General features: G+C 45.5%; 1 protein-coding gene across 2 annotated transcripts in view; it reads left to right on the plus strand.

The window, feature by feature from the left end:
* Positions 1-20,042, plus strand: part of cfap77 (cilia and flagella associated protein 77) — a 175,752-nt gene that overhangs the window by 87,476 nt on the left and 68,234 nt on the right. The window contains exons 3-4 of one of the 2 annotated variants that reach the window (XM_085965526.1): positions 2,935-3,034; positions 16,723-16,942. In XM_085965526.1, coding sequence (XP_085821652.1) covers positions 2,935-3,034; positions 16,723-16,942 — 320 coding nt within the window. The remainder of the gene's footprint in view (positions 1-2,934; positions 3,035-16,722; positions 16,943-20,042) is intronic. The other variant, XM_085965527.1, reaches the window with a different exon arrangement.

A 20,042-nucleotide genomic window follows, 5' to 3' on the forward strand; every position in this document is an offset into this window, starting at 1 on the left:
CTTCGCGGCTGACCGCAAATTCCTGGCCATTGCCTCCTTTCATATAACAGCTGCTGTTTTAGTGAATGTGCTGCAAAGTACTCATATCTATCTTTTCCCCACAAATCACTCCATGTCTGAGGTTGTATGAGAGAGTCTTTCTTCATGCTAATCGTTCAATTTTCAAAATAAGCACCAATAAAATTTTGAAGCCAACTTATTGGCCCCGATTTTCCCCCAGCCGTCGGGCGGTGTTTCAGGCGGGCGGGGGCTGAAATCCCGAATTTGGGGGTCCCGACACCATCCCGCCCAAAACCCCGCCCCACGTAAGTTTCAGGGGCGGCGGGTACCCGCCCTGCACTGGGACCCGCCGAAACCAGGCGGGAAGGGATTAGTGCCAATTAACTGCCTGTTAACAGGTAGTTAACAGGCAGTTTTTAGCCTAATCCCTATTTTGAGGGGTTTCGTGTGGGTTTCCCGATGGCTCCAAACCATGCCAGGTTAGAGCAGGCGGGCCGTCGGGTTGAAGGAGTTGGAGGGGTCGCAATGTTGGCGCTCAGGTGAGTGATGGGTGCATGAGTGTAAAGGTAAGTGTGTTTGGTGTGTCTAAAGTGTGTAAAGAACTTTTACTTTCCTGTACTTACCTTTACAGCTTTTCTTCCTGTAGCCGTCGGGAGCCCATCACTCAGCCGGAACTGAAAGCTGAACAGCTGCGATCTGTCAAAAGTGACAGCCTTCAGCTTTGAGTGCCGGTAAGAGTTCTAACTGAGTCTGTGCAGAATGACTCATGTCAGAACTCAGACTGTCAGTGTTTGACAGCTTCAAACAGCTGTAAAACACTGATATTTCATCTGTCAAAAACTCTTGACAGATGAAATTTCAGTCTGTGACGTCACCTGTTGCCGGGTGGCCCTTAATTGGCCTGCTGAGCCCGCTGGGTGGGCTGAACAAGGTCAATCAAGGGAAAATCGTGCGGATTGGCCGGACGTCGAAGTAGGCGGGTCAAAAACCTAAAAGGGGAAGTCCCGCCTTCTTCCCGACAGGTTCGGGAAAATCTACCCCATTATCTCATCTATAGGACAAAGATTCTAATTGCTAACACCTATAAGGAGAGAGGTAGGCAGACAGATTGGCAAAAGTGTCTTTCCTCGTTCTTTGTTTTTCTTTTAAAAGGCCAGTAAATTGAATTATGAAAGCAACAGAGCCTCTTTGATGGAAACATAGGAAGAGTGGGGGGAAGGGGACGGGAGATATGAAGAGGGAAATAGGCTAAGAGTAAGATGGGCCTCTGGATTGAGAGGTGTGAATGGAGGGGGGGGGGAATAAATGGAGGGCTAAGGGTGAAATGAATGATAGCAGAGCCAGAGGGGGCCGATATAGGAGTTGAACAGGTAGTTCAAAAGAGGAAAAAGTAGGGGGGATGATGGGAGTGAGAGGGTAGTAGGAAACGGAGCAGCCATGGGATGTGAAGAGATGAAGGACACAATAGCAGTGAAGGAAACACGAGTTAAGAGAAGAGATGGGATGAGAGACGCAGAGGTCGACATTTTCCCTGAAACCCCCACCCCAGATGCAGCCTGCAGCTGTTGGTGATTGTTTTCCCTGCCATAACATGCCACCCATCAGCTCCCATCTGAAAGTAAAGAAGAAAAAGACTCTTGAGAAAAGTAGAAGAGGACAGAGACAGAAGCAGAAAAGGAGAGACAGAAAGAGGAACAACAATAACTTGCATTTATATAGCAGCTTTAATCTAGTTAAATGTCCCAAGGAGCTTCACAGGAGCAATATCAAACAACATTTGACACAGAGCCACATAAGGAGATATTAGGACAGGTGACCAAAAGCTTGGATAAAGAGGTAGGTTTTAAGGAGTGTCTTAAAGGAGGGGAGAGAGGTAAAGAGGCGGAGAGATTTAGGGAGGGAATTCCAGAACTTAGGGCCTAGGCAGCTGAACGCATGGCCGGCAATGGTGGAGCAATTAAAATTGGGGATGCGCAAGAGGCCAGAATTGGAGGAGCACAAAGATCTCAGGGGGTTGTAGGGCTGGATGAGGTTACAGAGATAGGGAGGGGCGAGGCCATGAAAGCATTTGAAAACAAGGATGAGAATTTTAAAATCAAAGCGTTGCCGGACCGGGAGCCAATGTAGGTCAGTGAGCAGAAGGGTGATGGGTGAACGAGACTTGGTGCGAGTTAGGGTATGGACAGCAGTGTTTTGGATGAGCTTAAGTTTGTGGAGGGTGCCAGATGGGAGGCCGGCTGAGAGAGCATTGGAATAGTCTAGTCTAGAAGTAACAAAGGCATGGATGAGGGTTTCAGCAATAGATAAGCTGAGGCAGGGGCGGAGTTGGGCGATGTTATGGAGGTGGAAGTACGTGGTCTTGGTGATGGAGCAGATACGGGGTCAGAAGCTCATCTAAGGGTCAAATAGGATGCCAAAGTTGCGAACGGTTTGGTTCAGCCTCAGACAGTGGCCAGGGAATGGAGTTTGGGGCGGGAACCGAAGCCAATAGCTTCGGTCCTCCCAATATTTAGTTGGAGGAAATTGCTGCTCATCCAGTACTGGATGTCAGACAGCAACAGGTAAGAGAGAGTCTATATTCTGCGACACACAGTATGCAACATCACGGGAGATCAATTAATAGTTATTATGACCACCTAGCTTCAGTAAGGCTGGTGTGAGTTTTACGTATAATTATTTATGTATTCACAAATCAATTTACTCCCCTTCACAAATCCTTAGTGAACTATAATCATTCTGGCCCCAACTAAAAACTATTCAAATCAAGACTTAAAGAAGGGAAAGGCAGCCTCTTGTTCCCGATTGTGGCTATATGGTGACCCCTTATTCCGATCTTTTGTATTTTAATACTGGAATGATAAAATACATCAAAATCCAGATCCCAAAGGTCCTTTTCTACTAACTAGATAATCCTATTTATTGTCTTCTTTTTAGACAGAACTTGGCAAGGGAAAACAAAGTGGTAACACCATACCAGGACCTAACTATGTGTATGGGACCTGCAATAGAATCAGTGATGGTGGAGTTCCTGCAGGTAATGAGGCACAGTCTTTTGCTTTTGGATTTTACACTACAAGAGATTGATTACAGTAGAAATCAGCACACTTAAAAGGACAATTCAACTTTATGCAAACTATGATAAAACTTCCATTATTCAAAGTACAATATACTGTAATTTCACAAAACCAACATTCACTTGAATATAATTTCACCTCAACATTTTCTATTTTAAATCCCTAGAAACATCTTGCTGTTGGCACATCTTCCTTCATAGGCTGGGGACATCTGGACCATGGATGTCCAAGGCTCTCATTACTACATTTCCAGGATGTTTTCCATATATTAGGTGCATTTTTGCCACATGGGACGAACGCTGCTGAATCTTCCTCTTAACCTGAGAGGGAGCACTCTATTGCTGCCCATCTATTATAAAGTATTACAAAGCATTAACAGAACAGAGACAGGCCATTCAGCCCAATAGGTCCATGCCAGTGTTTATGCTCTACATGAGCCTCCCCCCACCTCTCTTCATCTTTCTAACCCCATCAGCGTATCCTTCTATTCCTTTCTCCTATGTGTTCCATTTAGCTCGGTAACATCTAAAACTGCCTGTAGATGTGTGGAAATCTACAAGGTCATATCTAACCTAGTCAAAAAAATAGGCTGAACTAAAATCCTGCTTGAAGACAGTAACACATGCTCAAATACAATTCAAGAGATGTCAGTTGCCCCTTGGCACCTTGTCTAAGTGGCCATTTTTAATTTGTGTGCTTAAACTATGACTGTTGGCAGCCAATTCAACTTTAGTGATCATTTAGGGAGATGCTGTTGTAGTTGTCCATCTCTGACCCAGCTGAGTTCGGGTAACTCTGCACGGTTAAACAGAGCAGGCAGCTTTTAATATCCGTATTTGTTCAGAGTGTACCTTAGTGTAGTGGCGCTTCGTAATTTCCAAACATGCAGCCACTGAGCTTTGAGGCTTTAGCAACGAGTAGACGCGTGTCGAAATAAAACATTCCAAACCATAACTTTGTCTTTAAACTGTTTACTGTAACACCTTACAAACAGAATTACAAAGCAAAACACATTTAAACTCATACGATCAAAAACTGTATTGCTCCAGCCCTCAAAGCTTCTGCCTTCTCCAGCCTCGTGGTGCTTGAGCTGTAAAATGGCTGGATACCATGTGACAAGCTTAAGGACTGTACCATTGTAGCAAGAATAAAGGGGGTCACTCAGCCTATACTATTGTAACAAGAAAAGAGGGGGTTTCTCAATACAATAAGTCAGTCAGGTAAATTAACTGTATTATACTATTTAACCAATATTTTAAAGTATTTTCTTTCTTAAACTTTCATGACTCTTACATTCCGGCTCCTAATTGACTAGGCACATGAAGCATATCAATTACTCAAACATTCTTAAGAGTCATAAACTAATGAGTTCAACATATTTACAATATAAATGTCCCTTTTTTTTTGTTCAGGAACCTTTCATGCTGCTTCTTGTAGCAGGCAGAGCTTTGGATCGGTCTTTCCAGGGTCGTGTAACCGTCTGCAAACAATGCATTCAGAGAGTATTTTTCTTATTACAGAATTAGCTCCTGGAATCCAGTATCTTTGTCTTAGCTTCGCAAGCACGTGGTTCCTCCCACTGTGTCCAATACTCTGGTGTATATGCTGAAGAATGAGAGTAGCAACCCGGAGGTCCTTAGAAAGGATAGCAGGATGCTTGGCCTCCTCTGGCATAGCAGATTTGTTTAGTCGCCCTCCCACCCTCAGTACTCCATCTTGCAGTGTAGGGTCCAGCTTGTAGATATGACTACCTTTCTTGATTGGAGTATTTCGCTGTAAAGCTTCAATTTCTTCTGGATATCTTTGTCTTTGACTGAAGCAAACTATCTCCATCTCCGCCTTGGCCAAATCCTCCACGGTCAATGAATTCTTACCCAATGTGGTCTTGTGATGGTACATATATTGCTGTAGAAGCATTCTCTGCTTATCAGGGTTACTTTCAGACTGATGGATAGTGGCTCGATACTCTTTTCTCTTACCGCTCAGGTATAGCAGCAATTCTTTCAACCTTAGAAACCATGCAACTGCTTTGCTCAGCTGGTGCCATCCTGAGAAATGGTTAACAAGCTTGTTCACTGTGTCAAAGTTCTCTTTCGTAGTTATGAGATTTGCTGTGACTGATCTCTTGACTTCGACGTCGTCTTCAGCAATCTGACTTGGCATATCTGGTCTTTCTGGCCATGATCTCTCTGTTTCCAGCAGATAACTTGGGCCTTGTATCCAAGTTTCACTCCTCATGAAGTTTTCAGCCTTCAATCCCCGTGAGGCTTGATCTGCTGGGTTTAATGAGGTGTTTACATACCTCCATTGAGATGGTTGTGTAGCTTCTCTAATGGATGAGATTCTGTTTGCTACGAAGGTCTTGAAGCGTATCTTCTCATTTTCTATATACTTCAGCACCGTCGTGCTATCCGTCCAGAAGACAGATTCTTCTAATGGGAGCTGTAACTCTTTCCGCATCACCTGGTCAACTTTAACTGCAACAACCGCTGCCGTCAACTCCAGTCTCGGGATGGTGACCTGCTTCAGCAGAACCACCCTGGATTTCCCCATGAGGAAGGCACAATGTTTCTGGCCCTGTTGATTTGTCAGCAAGAGGTAAGTAGCCGTGCCATAGCCGTCCTCACTGGCGTCCGAGAAATTATGTAGTTGAGCCGTCTTTGTAACTCCAAAACTCACAGGCTTGATGCATCTACTGACGTTGAAGCTAGAAAGTTGTTGCAAATCTGTCAACCATCTGAGCCATCTCTGAGCTTGACCTTCTGGGATATCTTCATCCCATCCTCTCTTGTCTCTACACAGCTCTTGTAGGATCAGCTTCACCGGCAGAATGAGTGGTGCCAGAAATCCAAGAGGGTCGTAGATGGAACTGACCATGGAGAGAATCCCTCGTCTTGTGGATGGTCTTTCGTTCACCATTATTCTGAAGTTGAACGTGTCTGACTCAATGCACCATTGTACACCAAGAGCTCTCTCGATAGGAAGGACATTGTGGCTCAGGTCCAGATCTTTGACTTCAGTGGCTCTTCCCTTTTCTGGGATAGAAGCTAGAACTGCTCTGCTGTTGCTTATCCACTTAGTCAGATGGAATCCTCCATTCGAACACAGAGTTCTAAGGTCTCTTGACAGTGCAATGGCATCGTCTTCTGTTGACACGGACTTCAGACAGTCATCGACGTAAAAGTTTCTGAAGATTGTCTCCACAGCCTCTGATGGTGCTTTGCCTTTGCCATCTTCTGCAGTTTTTCTGAGAGCGTAGCTTGCACAGCTGGGAGATGATGTGGCTCCGAACAAGTGTACAGCCATTCTACATTCCACCATAGCTTGACTAACGTCGCCATCTGGCCGCCAAAGGAAACGCAGAAGATCAGCATCTTCATCAGGGATTCTGACTTGGTAGAACATTGATTCTATGTCTGCCATCATGGCAACGAGCTCTTGTCTAAACCTTGTCAAGATGCCAATGAGGGTATTAGTAAGATCAGGACCTTGAAGCAGCTGGTCATTCAGTGACGTTCCTCTGAATGAGGTGGTGCAGTCAAACACTACACGGATCTTTTTCTTCTTTGGGTGATACACACCGTGATGAGGAATGTACCAGACCCTTCCATCGTCTCTGTTCAACTGTTCCTCGGGCACTTTTACAGCATAGCCTTTCGCTATGATGTTTCTCATGAAGCCTTTGTAGTCTTCGTGAAAGTCGGGGTTCTTGTTCAGCTTTCTCTTTAGACTGATGGCGCGCTGCTCTGCTATGCAGCGATTGTTCGGCATCTTCGCGGTCTGTCTTCTCAGTGGCAAACCAATGTGGTAGTGGCCATCAATGAACTTTGTAGACCTTGTCATCAAATCCATGAACTGATGGTCTTCTTGTGACATCTCTGTCTTTTCCTCACAGCTGCGTTCTGAAAAGTCTGCGTTGAACTGCTGTATCAACAGCTCTTCAATGCTTGCGATAGAGATACGATTAACTGTTACATTTTGTCGTTGCTCCTTGTTCGACTTGTTGCCATCATCTCTCCTTACCGGTCCATTGACTACCCATCCAAGGGCTGTCCTGACTGCGTAGGGTCCGTCATCCTTGCTGTTTATCACCTGCCATGGCTCCATAGTTTTGTAGGCATTGGTTCCAATTAATAGGCCAATTTCTGCTTCAATATATGGGAGACGCACCTTTTCCAGGTAAGGCCATCTCTCCACATCCTTCTGCAGGGCTAAGTTCCCTATTTTAACAGGAATCTCCCTCTGTGTGAAAACATTAGGCAGGTCTATGAAGTCCTTCTCTTCAAGTCCACACACTTCTAAGTCTGACAGGATATAACTTTGCATTGACTTCTCATGACCCATGGTGCGTAATAGGATTTCTGTTCTTCTGCCTCTAACGTTCAGCTGTCGCATGAGTGATTCTGTGCAGAACGTTGCTGAACTACCTGGATCCATGAAGGCGTAAGTCTCCACAAACTTCTCACTCCTCTTAGACTTGATCTTTACAGGTACGATGGCAAGAATACAATCACTGTCACCGCCCCAGTGAATCCACAAGTCTCTGGTTCTAGCGACACCAGAGCACTTGAAACAACCCTCTCGTCGGTATTGTTTTCTTCACTCTTCTTAGAGACTTGTTCTTCTTTGTGGATATGCAGCAGACTGGGATGTTTCCGAGTGCACTCTCTGCATGTTGTTCTTTGCTTACAGTTTCTACTCAGGTGCCCCTGAGAGAGACATCCAAAACATAGGCCATTGTACTTCAGAAATTCGATTCTGTCTTTATGTGGCTGTGCTTTGATGTCACTGCAGAAATCCAATGTATGATTCTTCTGGCAGAATAAACATGGCTTCTGAAAGGCATTAGCAGGCATCACTGTGCTGCTCTTTTTGGGAGATGAGTTCTGAGACTTTTCTTCCCCAACCTGAGTGACGATAGTTGCAAAGCTGCTTCCCCTGGAACCACCTTTCCTGAGAGTCTTTGATTCAGCAGGCTTGGCTTTCACTCTTCCATCAGTAGTTGGGCTGACATCCTGGATGTTTCCAAACAATGGGTCCCTAGCAATTTTAGCCTGTTTGTCTATGAAATTCACTAAGTCTGCAAACCTGACTCTACTTTTCCGTCTCTCCATTATCTCAAAGGCTGTTCTTCTCCATTGTTCTCTCATCCTGTAAGGAAGCTTAGAGATGATGATTCTCATAGTCGTAGGATTGTCCATCTCTTCCATGAATTCAACATCCTCCATGGTGTTGCGACATCCTATGAGAAAAAGAACATATGTGTTCAATGCCTCCCTGTCCTCTGATCTGATCTGTGGCCACTTGGTAGCCTTTTCAATATATGCAGTGGCTATCTTCAGCTTGTTACCATAGTGCTCCTGCAGCAACTTCCTGGCTTCTATGTATCCCCGGTCCGGTCTCGTGTTCACAGCTTCTGACCAGGTCTTGTGGTTTACCACTGGTGTACTGTCCCAGGTAGTACAACTTATCACTGCTGCTCTCTGTTTTGGAGTCAATGGCTTGTTCGAAGGATCTGATGAAGGGCTTATACTTGAGTGGGTCGCCTTGGAACACTGGTATGTCTCTTTGAGGGAGTCGAAACAGATTCTGTTGTTTTACAAGCATCTCTGTAATTTCGTTCTGACGTTGCATCACTCGGTATAGGCTTCTCCCTGTGTCTTCAGGCCTCTGGTGGTCATCAGCAGGGTCTAGTCTAGACCGTCTGACGTCTGGGGTAGCATCACGTGCTCCTGTTAGTGGAGAGGCCTCTCTTCCACGCTGTAATGTCAGGAGATGGCCTTCAGACTCTCTTTTAACTCTTGAAGGTGCCCTGGATCCAACTCTGTGTGACAACATTGACTGGCAGTATTCGTTCATGCCATCCTGTGAGCCTTCATAATCTTCATACACTCAACTTGGCATCTGAGACCGCAATAGCTGTTTTTAGCTCCAGCTGTTCTTTCTTTGCCTGCAGATGGGCCTGCAGTTGGGCCTGTTGGGCCTGCAGTTGGGCTTTTTGGGCCTGCAGTTGGGCCTCTTGGGCCTGCAGTTGGGCCTCTTCCCGTTCAAGAGCTTGCTTCTCCACTAAAGATGCTGCGCACGCCATCAACGCTGCCCCTTCAACCTCCTCTCTCATGCGTCGCGACGAGCATGTGGTAGAAGCGACTGACCTGTGTCCAGAAACAGAGCTACCTTCTTTTCGATTTTTGCTCAGTCTGGCTGAAGTCTCTGAAATGCTATCATCTGGTCCGACTTCATTGTCATCTTTATCTTTCTCTGCTGTATCAGCATCTTGACGAATCTTTAACATCCACTGTTCTGTGGTCTTGACATAGTCCTTAATGCTGGATGATTTAAGACCAAACCAGTTGTGCTGATCAGCGTTTCCCTCTTCTTCAGACAGAAGTGCTAATACATCTTCATTGAGTACATTAAATTCTTCATGCAACTTGGAGAAATCATAATGCATTATGTCTTCAACTTTCTTAATATTAGCATTATCTTCCATGAGACAATCAATTATCTTCATTTTTCCAGTTATCTGAGCTAATTTAGCCCTCCTGCACCTATGCTTCTATGTAACTTCTCTTCCATTGCCTTTGGGGTGAGCTTTACTTCCCTCTTTTGGCCAACAATCCTTCTGGCTGGGGGAAGCTCCTCACGGTTCCATAAGGCCTCGGCCATTTTACCCGCAGCTCTTATTTAGCTTCTCAATAGAATGAACAAGGCAAGTAACAGTCACTGTACCTTTGCTTTCTTATATTGTCGTCTGGCTCCGTGAACCTTCATGTATATACGTTCGCCGACAATTCCGTCCTTTCCTTCTTAGGGAGCTAGTTTTTGACTAATGTAGTGGCGCTTCGTAATTTCCAAACATGCAGCCACTGAGCTTTGAGGCTTTAGCAACGAGTAGACGCGTGTCGAAATAAAACGTTCCAAACCATAACTTTGTCTTTAAACTGTTTACTGTAACACCTTACAAACAGAATTACAAAGCAAAACACGTTTAAACGCACACGATCAAAAACTGTATTGCTCCAGCCCTCAAAGCTTCTGCCTTCTCCAGCCTCGTGGTGCTTGAGCTGTAAAATGGCTGGATACCATGTGACAAGCTTAAGGACTGTACCATTGTAGCAAGAATAAAGGGGGTCACTCAGCCTATACTATTGTAACAAGAAAAGAGGGGGTTTCTCAATACAATAAGTCAGTCAGGTAAATTAACTATTATACTATTTAACCAATATTTTAAAGTATTTTCTTTCTTAAACTTTCATGACTCTTACACTTAGGATCATTTACATTGCACAGTGTCCTAAAGGTATTGGCTTCATTACATTCTGGAAATGGCAGTGTAAAGTATGCATAAAAGAGAACATTGGCAATTTAAGTATACTGTAGATCTGTTAAGTCTCACACAGTGGGCCAGAATTTGCTGTCAAAATAACGATGAGGCCAATGCCGTTATTTATGCGCAAATGCTACAGCAACTTCTGGCAAGGGGCAGATGCGCAGTTAAACGCAGATATCCAAAATTTGCTGTCTGAGATGCTCCGCTCTGCTGTTAGCTTCGCGAAAACGGCATCTCGCTGTCTGCCTCACCATCAAAATGCATTGAATGGTGCGAAGTTGCTGTATTTGCACATTAGATACGAACCAAACTCGCCACAGAAAGCTAAGTCTTGTCCCTTTCAGTCTATATACTCTTTTAACAATGTGATAGTGTTAAATACTGCCAGTCAACCTCTCTGGTACTGGAAATGAGCTATTACAAATGTAGAGTCTCATTCCTTCAACTTTTAATTGTTGTTGGCGATTTAAAAAAACATAAAAATTTAAAATTTACATTTAAAAAAAACCTTTTCCGTTCTGTCTCTTTTTTCTCTCTCTTAATCCAATCTTTCTTTCCCTTTATTTCTCTTTCTGTACCTGATTTGACATTGAACTAACCCACTCTAATATACACTTCCTTCTCAGTCCTTGCACAGTTAGGCCACAATTTTGCCAGCGTTCAGCGGACGGGATGGGTGGCGGGTCAGCTGTGAAATTTAAAATGATTGACAGCGGGTCAGGAATCCGCTGTCAAAACGCGCACACCTGCATTTCCCGATGCCATGTCTGCCAGCACTGAGCAGACCCAATAGGCAGCGGTGGGGGACCCAATTCAAATCATTAGTGGCTTGTTTACAGCCACTTAACAATGCTTTTTGTCCCCAGCTTTTTGAATTTTACAGGTCGCCCACCAGTTTCCCACTGTGCCTAGACCTCGTCTGTGAAGCTGAGTCGGGAGGTCAGTGGCCATTGAATCAGCTGATGAGTTGACAGCTTCAAATGTCAAGTCAAAGCTCCTAGCTGATTGAGAAATGTCCCCTTAACCACTAGCTTCTCTAAACTGCATTTCTACTATAGATTCAGAATGCTGCAAGTCTTTACACAAGTCTCCATGCAGTCTGATCTCATTACCTCTCCTACCATTGACAGATCGCTTCTGTCATCTCTACTTCACCTGCCATCTATTCCATCAGCATGGGCGCACTTTATACTCTCTCAACTTGCTCCTCAGAATCTGAGCACGATCAGCCCCAACACCAGCATCACAAGGCACATCAGCAGCACCAACAACCACACCAACCTTCTCTGCAATCACCTGATGCTGCACAGGACAGAGGGCATCAGCACCCAACCACATTGCTGCCCGGGATGCCAGGGATGGCCTCGCCATGGCCACATTTACTTCACTTGACGCTGCACACCCTGGCTGCCACATGATGCGCCAGGTTGGCACCACCCTACACCAACAACATAAAGCATCCCTGCAATGCCCAAGCCATTCCTTTCACACTCATCAGCATTGCAGGGGGGTGGGGGGTACCATTATGACTCACCATTCACTGCAACTCACTAAGCCACTTCCAAAGGTGCACACGAATCTGTCCAAAAACGCAAAGTGTTGAAAATAAATATTTCAATGTTTGACAGCACATTAACAGAAACTTCACATGAACATTGGCTAAAACACACAAGTGCCTATCCTTGTGTGTTGTTATTTGGTATGATTGCACTAGGATGAGGGTGAGTGTGAGGGGTGGCTAGTGAGGTGGGGAAGTGATAATGTAGATAGAGAGGGATGGATGGAGGTGCAAGGTAAGTTGGTGTGAGTAAGGATGTACAGGAGTAGGGTAGGGAAGGCAGAGTGATGGGGCTGTGATGAGTGGTAGAGCAGGATGAGGTTGAGTGTGGCTTTGCAGTAACATTTCATGATCTACTGAGATCATTGAAAGGTGTGCGCCACTGCAGCCTGGTCCTCCTGATGACATCCCTGCTTGTGCCCTCCTGTGCAATGTGCAACCAGGCTGCTTTGGTCTCCTGGGGAGGTCTCTTCCGCCCATTGGAAGGGAAGAGAACCTCCCTGCGTGCTGTGACTCCCTCCATAAGCATATGGAGGGAGTCATGGGAGAGCGTGGATGCAGCCGTGCACCTCTGTGCCAGTGTTTGTCAGTGTTTGCAGCACCTCAATGCTGTAGAACACTGACAGCACAAATGTCAAAGTAAATTTGCGCATGGTCCCTTTAAGGTAACCGACTGATGACGTGTCATCAAATGACGTCATCAGACCCACTTCCTTCAATTGGCCAGCAAACGTACTGGAAGGGCTTAACAAGCCCGATCAGGGGAAAGTCATGTCGGAGGCCGGGATGGAGACTGGAGTGGGGCCGCAACCCGTCACCCGCCATGGACCAGCCGAGGTAGGGAAAATTGCAGCCTTAATTTCACAATCCTTCAATTTGATTGGTTAAGAAGATATACAGTTGCTATCCTAGATGCCTGGTTTCCTTTGCTGCGATGTTATCAACTCGCATTTTCAGCAACTTGCCAAGCAAACAATTTAAAAACCTAAACGTGCAAGGGCAAGTCTAACTAATGGCAGACACTGTTAGATGACCGGCCACAGCAAATTATGGCTCATTATGATTTACATTCAATGCTTTTGGTTGAAAAACATGACTTATTTTGATGCACATCATCCTTATTAAAAACACAGCTCTATTTGTTTAAATGGATTTGTGATTTATCTAACTTTTTATGTTCATAAACCTTATTCCTAACTTTTCCTCACTGTTGAGACCCATTTTGACCTAAGTATCACCCTCAACAATAGTTTAAAATAACTCTACCCACTGTAATCAGATCATTTTCAATGGTAGCTGAAGGAGGGATTTGAGGTACAGCTGGATCCTTAGAACGCTGCATTCTATTGGTGGAGCTATTAGCTCTCATTTAAATCTTAAAAACATTCTACATAGCTGTCACCTTACTTATGAATATGCCACTTGATTCATTGGGGCAGGTCTATTATTTTAATTCGTTCCTGGGATGTGGGCATCACTGACAAGGCCAGCATTTATTGCCCATCCCTAGTTGCCCTTGAGAAGGTGGTGGTGAGCCACCTTCTTGAACCGCTGCAGTCCGTGTGGTGAAGGTACTCCCACAGTGCTGTTAGGGAGGGAGTTCCAGGATTTTAACCCAGCGACTATGAAGGAACGCCGATATATTTCTAAGTCAGGATGATGTGTGACTTGGAGGGGAACTTGGGGGTGATGGGATTTCCCATGCGCCTGCTGCCCGTGTCCTTTTAGGTGGCAGAGGTCATGGGTTTGGGAGGTGCTGTTGAACAATTCACCAAAAATAGCTAACAGAATGAAATACACACCATGGCCTCTTACTTAAGCACCTCATGCTCATATTCACTCACCATCTACCAATTTACATTTATGGAGAGGAGTACATTTTCTTCTAGTCACTCATGTGAGTGATGAAGTGAGTGGGATTATAAAGCGAGGGAAAGGTTTCATACCCACACATACTTCTTGGCTCACTTTAAAGACAAGCAGAAAATGCACCCCAGATTCATTTTCTAACGCCCGTTCTTTGACACATTCCCAAACGAATTCACTGTCACAAGGGTGGGTCATTTCAACTCTCAAATTGAGTTATCCGTTAATAGGGATAGTGAAGGGGCTATTCTTGCCTAAAAGTCATGTTTTCACCCATTTATGAGCCTCATCATAACTAGAACCAAATTGTTTAAATTATCCTGCCATTATTTTAGTAAAATTATGGGTTAACAAATGATTTAGGAAGACAATCCCCTTCTAAAAGGTCAAGCCTGTGCTGTATCCCTTCAATCAGGTTTCTGCACCTGCCACAGTACTGAAACGGCTCTTATCAAAGTCACGAATTACATCCTATGTGTCTGTGACAAAGGTAAACTATCCCTCCTCATCCTTCTCGACCTGTCTGCCGCTTTTAACACAGTTGACCACACCATCCTCCTCCAACACCTCTCCTCCGTGGTCCAGCTGGATAGGACTGCCCTCACCTGGTTCCATTCTTATCTATCCAGCCGTAGCCAAAGAATCACCTGCAATGGCTTCTCTTCCCGCTCCCGCACCATTACCTCTGGAGTCCCCCAAGGATCTATCCTTGGCCCCCTCCTATTTCTTATCTACATGCTGCCCCTCGGCAACATCATTTATTTTTATTCGTTCCTGGGGATGTGGGCATCGCTGGCAAGGCCAGCATTTATTGCCCATCCCTAATTGCCCTTGAGAAGATGGTGGTGAGCTGCCTTCTTGAACCACTGTCCTTATGATGAAGGTACTCCCACAGTGTTGATAGGGAGGGAGTTACAGGATTTTGACCCAGTGACGATGAAGGAATGGCAATATATTTCCAAGTCAGGATGGTGTGTAACTTAGAGGGGAACTTGGAGGTGATGGTGTTCCCATGCGTCTGCTGCCCTTGTTCTTCTAGGTGGTAGAGGTCGCGGGTTTGCCGAAGAAGCCTTGGCGAGTTGCTGCAGTGCATCTTGTAGATGGTACACACTGCAGCCACGGTGCACCGGTGGTGGAGGGAGTGAATGTTTAAGGTGGTGGATGGGGTGGCAATCAAGCAGGCTGCTTTGTCATGGATGGTGTCGAGCTTCTTGAGTGTTGTTGGAGCTGCACTCATCCAGGCAAGTGGAGAGTATTCAATCACACTCCTGGTTGTGCCTTGTAGATGGTGGAAAGGCTTTGGGGAATCAGGAGGTGAGACACTCGCCGCAGAATACCCAGCCTCTGGCCCGCTCTTGTTGCCACAGTATGTGTGTGGCTGGTCCAGTTAAGTTTCTGGTCAATGGTGACCCGCAGGATGTCGATGATGGGGGATTCGGCGATTGTAATGCCATTGAATGTCAAGGGGCGTTGGTTAGGCTCTCGCTTGTTGGAGGTAGTCATTGCCTGGCACTTGTGTGGCACGAATGTTACTTGCCACTTATCATTCAAAAACACGTCAGGTTCCACATGTACGCTGACGACACCCAGCTTTACTTCACCAACACCTCACTCGATCCCTCCGCTGCCCCTGATTTGTCAGACTGCTTGCCTGACATCCAGTACAGGGTGAGCAGAAATTTCCTCCAACTAAATATTGGAAGACCAAAGCCATTGTCTTCGGTCCCCACCATAAACGCCTAGCCACCGACTCTATCCCTCTCCCTGGCCACTGTCTGAGGCTGAACCAGATCGTTCACATCCTAGTTGACCCTCAGATGAGCTTCCGACCACATATCTGCGCCATCACAAAGACCGCCTCCATAACATTGCTCGCCTCCGCCCTTGCCTCAGCATATTTGCTGCTGAAACTCTCATCCATGCCTTTGTTACTTCCAGACTCGACTAAATCCAGTGCCCTCCTGGCCGGCCTCCCATCTTGCACCCTCCATAAACTTGAGCTAATCCAAAACTCTGCTGCCCGTATCCTAACCCGCAGCAAGTCCTGTTCACCCATCACCCCTGTGCTCACTGCCCGTATCCTAACCCGCAGCAAGTCCTGTTCACCCATCACCCCTGTGCTCGCTGACCAACATTGGCTCCCGGTTCGGCAACACCTCAATTTTAAAATTCTCATCCTTGTTTTCAAATCCCTCCATGGCCTCGCCCCTCCCTATCCCTGTGACGTCCTCCAGCCCTACAACCCCCCTATTCTGCCCTCACAAGAGGGAGAGGCAGCACACCCCCCCCCCCCCAAATCTCTGCGATCCTCCAATTCTGACCTCTTGCGCATCCCCAATTTAATCACTCCTCCATTGGCAGCTGTGCCTTCAGCTGTCGAGACCCAAAGCTCTGGAATTCCCTCCCTAAACCTTTCCGCCTCTCTCTCCTCCTTTAAGACAGTCATCGGTACTAATATCTCCTTCTGTGGTTCGGTGTCAAACTTTGGTTGAGAACATTCCTGTGAAGCTCCTTGGGACATTTTACTATGTCAAAGGGGCTATATAAATGCAAATTGTTTTTGTTGTTGTATTAAAATAATGACCAATCTACTCATAGAACATCATACCAGCAGTAAACAATTCGACAAAGTGTAAAGTTTTATTAATAAAATTCAAAAAGCATGATTCTAAAAAGAATGTATACAATTATTTTTATTCCGACACAGATCTAGCATAAAATAATTTACTTCCTTCAATGTAAGTGAAAGAATGATGTCTGCACTGAATGTAGAATGTCAGAATAGGGAATGGTGCCAATCCTGTCTGTGCAGGTCAGAAAAACATCTATGTATTAGCCTAATGGTCAACACTATTAATCCATATAAAATTTTTCTTTTTCATTGTCTCTCTCAGCCATTGGCCACTGGCGTACCATACAACCCAAAGCGCAAGAGAAGCTGCAAAAGCTCAAGCGTAACTTTGCGGCACTGAATAAAGCGGCACTTAAAGCTGGATTGGTTACTCCACGAGAGATCTACCAGTTTAGGGCAACACATGACATTGGAACTATAGGAAATAAGACAGAAAAGAACGAAGGCTTGCTCCCTGAAATAACTTTTGGAATGCCCAGACGGTAAGAATATGTTTCTTCCCTTACTGCTCATTCCCTGCAGATAGTGAGGGCAATTTTAATATCAAGTGTACATCGGGTGGAGTAATTGTGCCGTGCGTCCGATGTCACCAAGAGGAGACCCATTGATGTTGTTGATCCGGTCTCAATCAAATCAGCGAGCTGCCAGCGCTAAACGAGTGCTGACGGGCAACTCGCCGGTCGGGGTCGGGGGTGGCAAATTCGACACTGCTCCACAGACCTGAGCCAGCAGGGTGACTTTAATGGGTGGGGGGCAGGCGATTGTGGACTACAGAGTGACTGGCAGTGGGCAGGACGATTAATGCGTGACCAGGAGCTGTATTCAAGCTTCTCCTGGCCCAACAAAATCTGGTATAAGAAAAAACGTTGACATATTTTCTAAGCAGCCTCTGCTGATCCCTTTAAGAACCCCTGGTTTGGCCAGTTTCCACTGGGCAGAACTTGTACAGCATTTTCCCCCACCCAGTGAAAGCCCAGAATTGCATCGGAGTCCTAAACATGTAATGGGACCACGATTTAAAAATATGCGCGAGGCTTCTGTCTGTTTCTGACAGGAGCACTGGCCGCCTAAATCGAGGCCTGTTTGATGCTTAGACAGACATTTAAATAATGGTTTAAAGTGACTCATTATTTTTTAAATGGATTAATGCTTCTGCACAATTAAAACCTATAAGTTAAAAGGGTTATTTTCCTTGATCTAGGATTAAATATTTTTACATGCTGCAGTCATTAAAAAATAAAATACATGGAAACATGATTTGCAGCATTAGGCATGGAGAGCTGAATTTTGGCTCTCACGTGGACCTGACTGACTGCCCCCAGTCTGAGGTATACTCTTATTGATTATTAAAGTAATTCGTCACATTCCCCGTGGATGTATGCCCACTGTAATACAGGTCCAGGCTCCCTCACAGGTTGCAGTGCCGTTTCCCGCTCTCGCCCTGAACTAGAAAATTTCATTCACTTTGCTTCCAATTTCCACCCTTCCCTCACCTTCACATGGTCCGTCTCCGACTCGTCCCTTCCCTTCCTTGACTTCTCTGTCTCCATTTCTGGGGATAGGCTATTGACAATCATCCACTATAAGCCCACTGACTCCCACAGCTACCTGGACTACACTTCCATCCTGCTTCCTGTAAGGACTCTATTCCATTTTCCCAGTTTCTCCATCTCCATCGCATCTGTTCTGATGATGCCACCTTCCATACTAGTGCTTCGATATGTCTTCCTTTTTCCTCAACTGATGATTCCCCTTTACCATGGTTGACATGGCCCTTGACTGTGTCCGTTCCATTTCCCGCACTTCTGCTCTCGTCCCTTCCCCTCCCTCCCAGAACCACGATAAGGTTCCTCTTGTCCTCACCTTTCACCCCACCAGCTTCCACATTCAATGGATCATCCATTTCCACCACCTCCAGCGTGCACCCACCACCAAACACATCTTCCCCTCTTCTCCCCGTTCAGCATTCCAAAGGGACCGCTTCCTCCACGACACCTTAGTCCACTCCTCAATCATCCCCATCTCCCCCTCCCCTTCCCATGGCACCTTCCCATGCAAGCGCAGGAGATGCAACACCTGCCCGTTTACCTCCTCCCTTCCCACTGTCCAGAGCCCCAAACACTGCTTCCAGGTGAAACAGCGATTTACTTATACAGGAAACTTTTTTTTAATCCGGCACGGACGGGACCGACGTGGTGCCGGTTCATCAAAAATTCCGGATAACCGAACGCTATAGTAAAAGATAGGGAGAGCTGACAGCTCCGTATAAAGCAACAAACCCTGTTGCTTAGCAACAACTGTAGAACAATGAACACAAGTTTCAAGCGCCTCTGTAGCTTAGCAACAGCTGCAGCCACACCTTTGCACAGCACAGATGGAAGAAGGCAAATACCAATATGAAGTAAAACCTGATGTAAGAAAAAGGAGTCTCACACATTAAGTAACTTTAAAGTAAGCTTTAAGCAACTTATAATCACACTATATACAAGAGAGGTCTTCACCATGCCTCTGGTAGAAGCCCCTTACAATACTGAGCAGTTCACTATTTATACCAGTCCAACAGGAAGTGACGTATGACAGGAAGTGATGTATGTACAAAGTTCACAGTTCATAGTTCACAGGAAGTGATGCACATAACTTCCCGGAAGTTGTTATTATTATCACAAAACCTACTCCTGAATTTTGCCGGTTAACCGAGATTTCCGGTTATTTAGGTGCCGGTAAATCGAAAGTTTCCTGTACTTCTTGCAATTTAGTATACTGTATTCGCTGCTCACGATGCGGTCTCCTCTACATTGGGGAGATCAAACGCAGATTGGGTGGCCGCTTTGCAGAACACCTCCGTTCGGTTCATAAGCGTGACCCTGAGCTTCTGGTCGCCTGTCACTTTAATTCTCCGCTCCACTCCCACTCTGACCTCAGCCTCTTACACTGTTCTAATGAAGCTCCACGTAAGCTTGAGGAACAGTGCCTCATCTTTCAATTAGGCACTTTACAGCCTTCTGGACTCGACATCAAGTTCAACAATTTCAGACCATAACCTCTGCCCCTATTTTTTTCACGTGGCAGCTGTTGATGATTCTGCCATTCCCATTTACACCTCTTCTAGACTCATCTTTTGTTTCTTTACTTGTCCCATCACCATCTCTTTTTGTCTTGCACCATCATTTGTCATTTAATCACTCCTGCCTATCGCAGACCTTCCCTTTTGTTTGTTCCTCCCCTCCCCCCTTTCCCTGCCTCTGCACTTGCTGAATATCTGTTACATCTCTAACTTTTTCCAGTTCTGACGAAAGGTCACAGACCTGAAACGTTAACTCTGTTTCTCTCTTCACAGATGCTGTCTGACCTGCTGAGCATTTCCAGCATTTTCTGTTTTTATTTCATCTTATTATATTGTTTTTACATTACCTTTTTCTATGATTTATATCTTTTTCTCCATTGTGGTCGATATATTTTGCACTTTTATTGTTGATTTTATCATTGCCTAATGTTTATCAAAATAGACTGGTATACTGCAATGGTCTTACTTGGCTCAGGGATCCCTCGCTGTTGTTTCTAAGGGCAAAGAAGTATGGATCA

The sequence above is a fragment of the Somniosus microcephalus genome, chromosome 23 (genome assembly GCF_052327205.1).
Source record: "Somniosus microcephalus isolate GS21.2 chromosome 23, FLI_Smic_1.0, whole genome shotgun sequence".
NCBI lineage: Eukaryota > Metazoa > Chordata > Chondrichthyes > Squaliformes > Somniosidae > Somniosus > Somniosus microcephalus.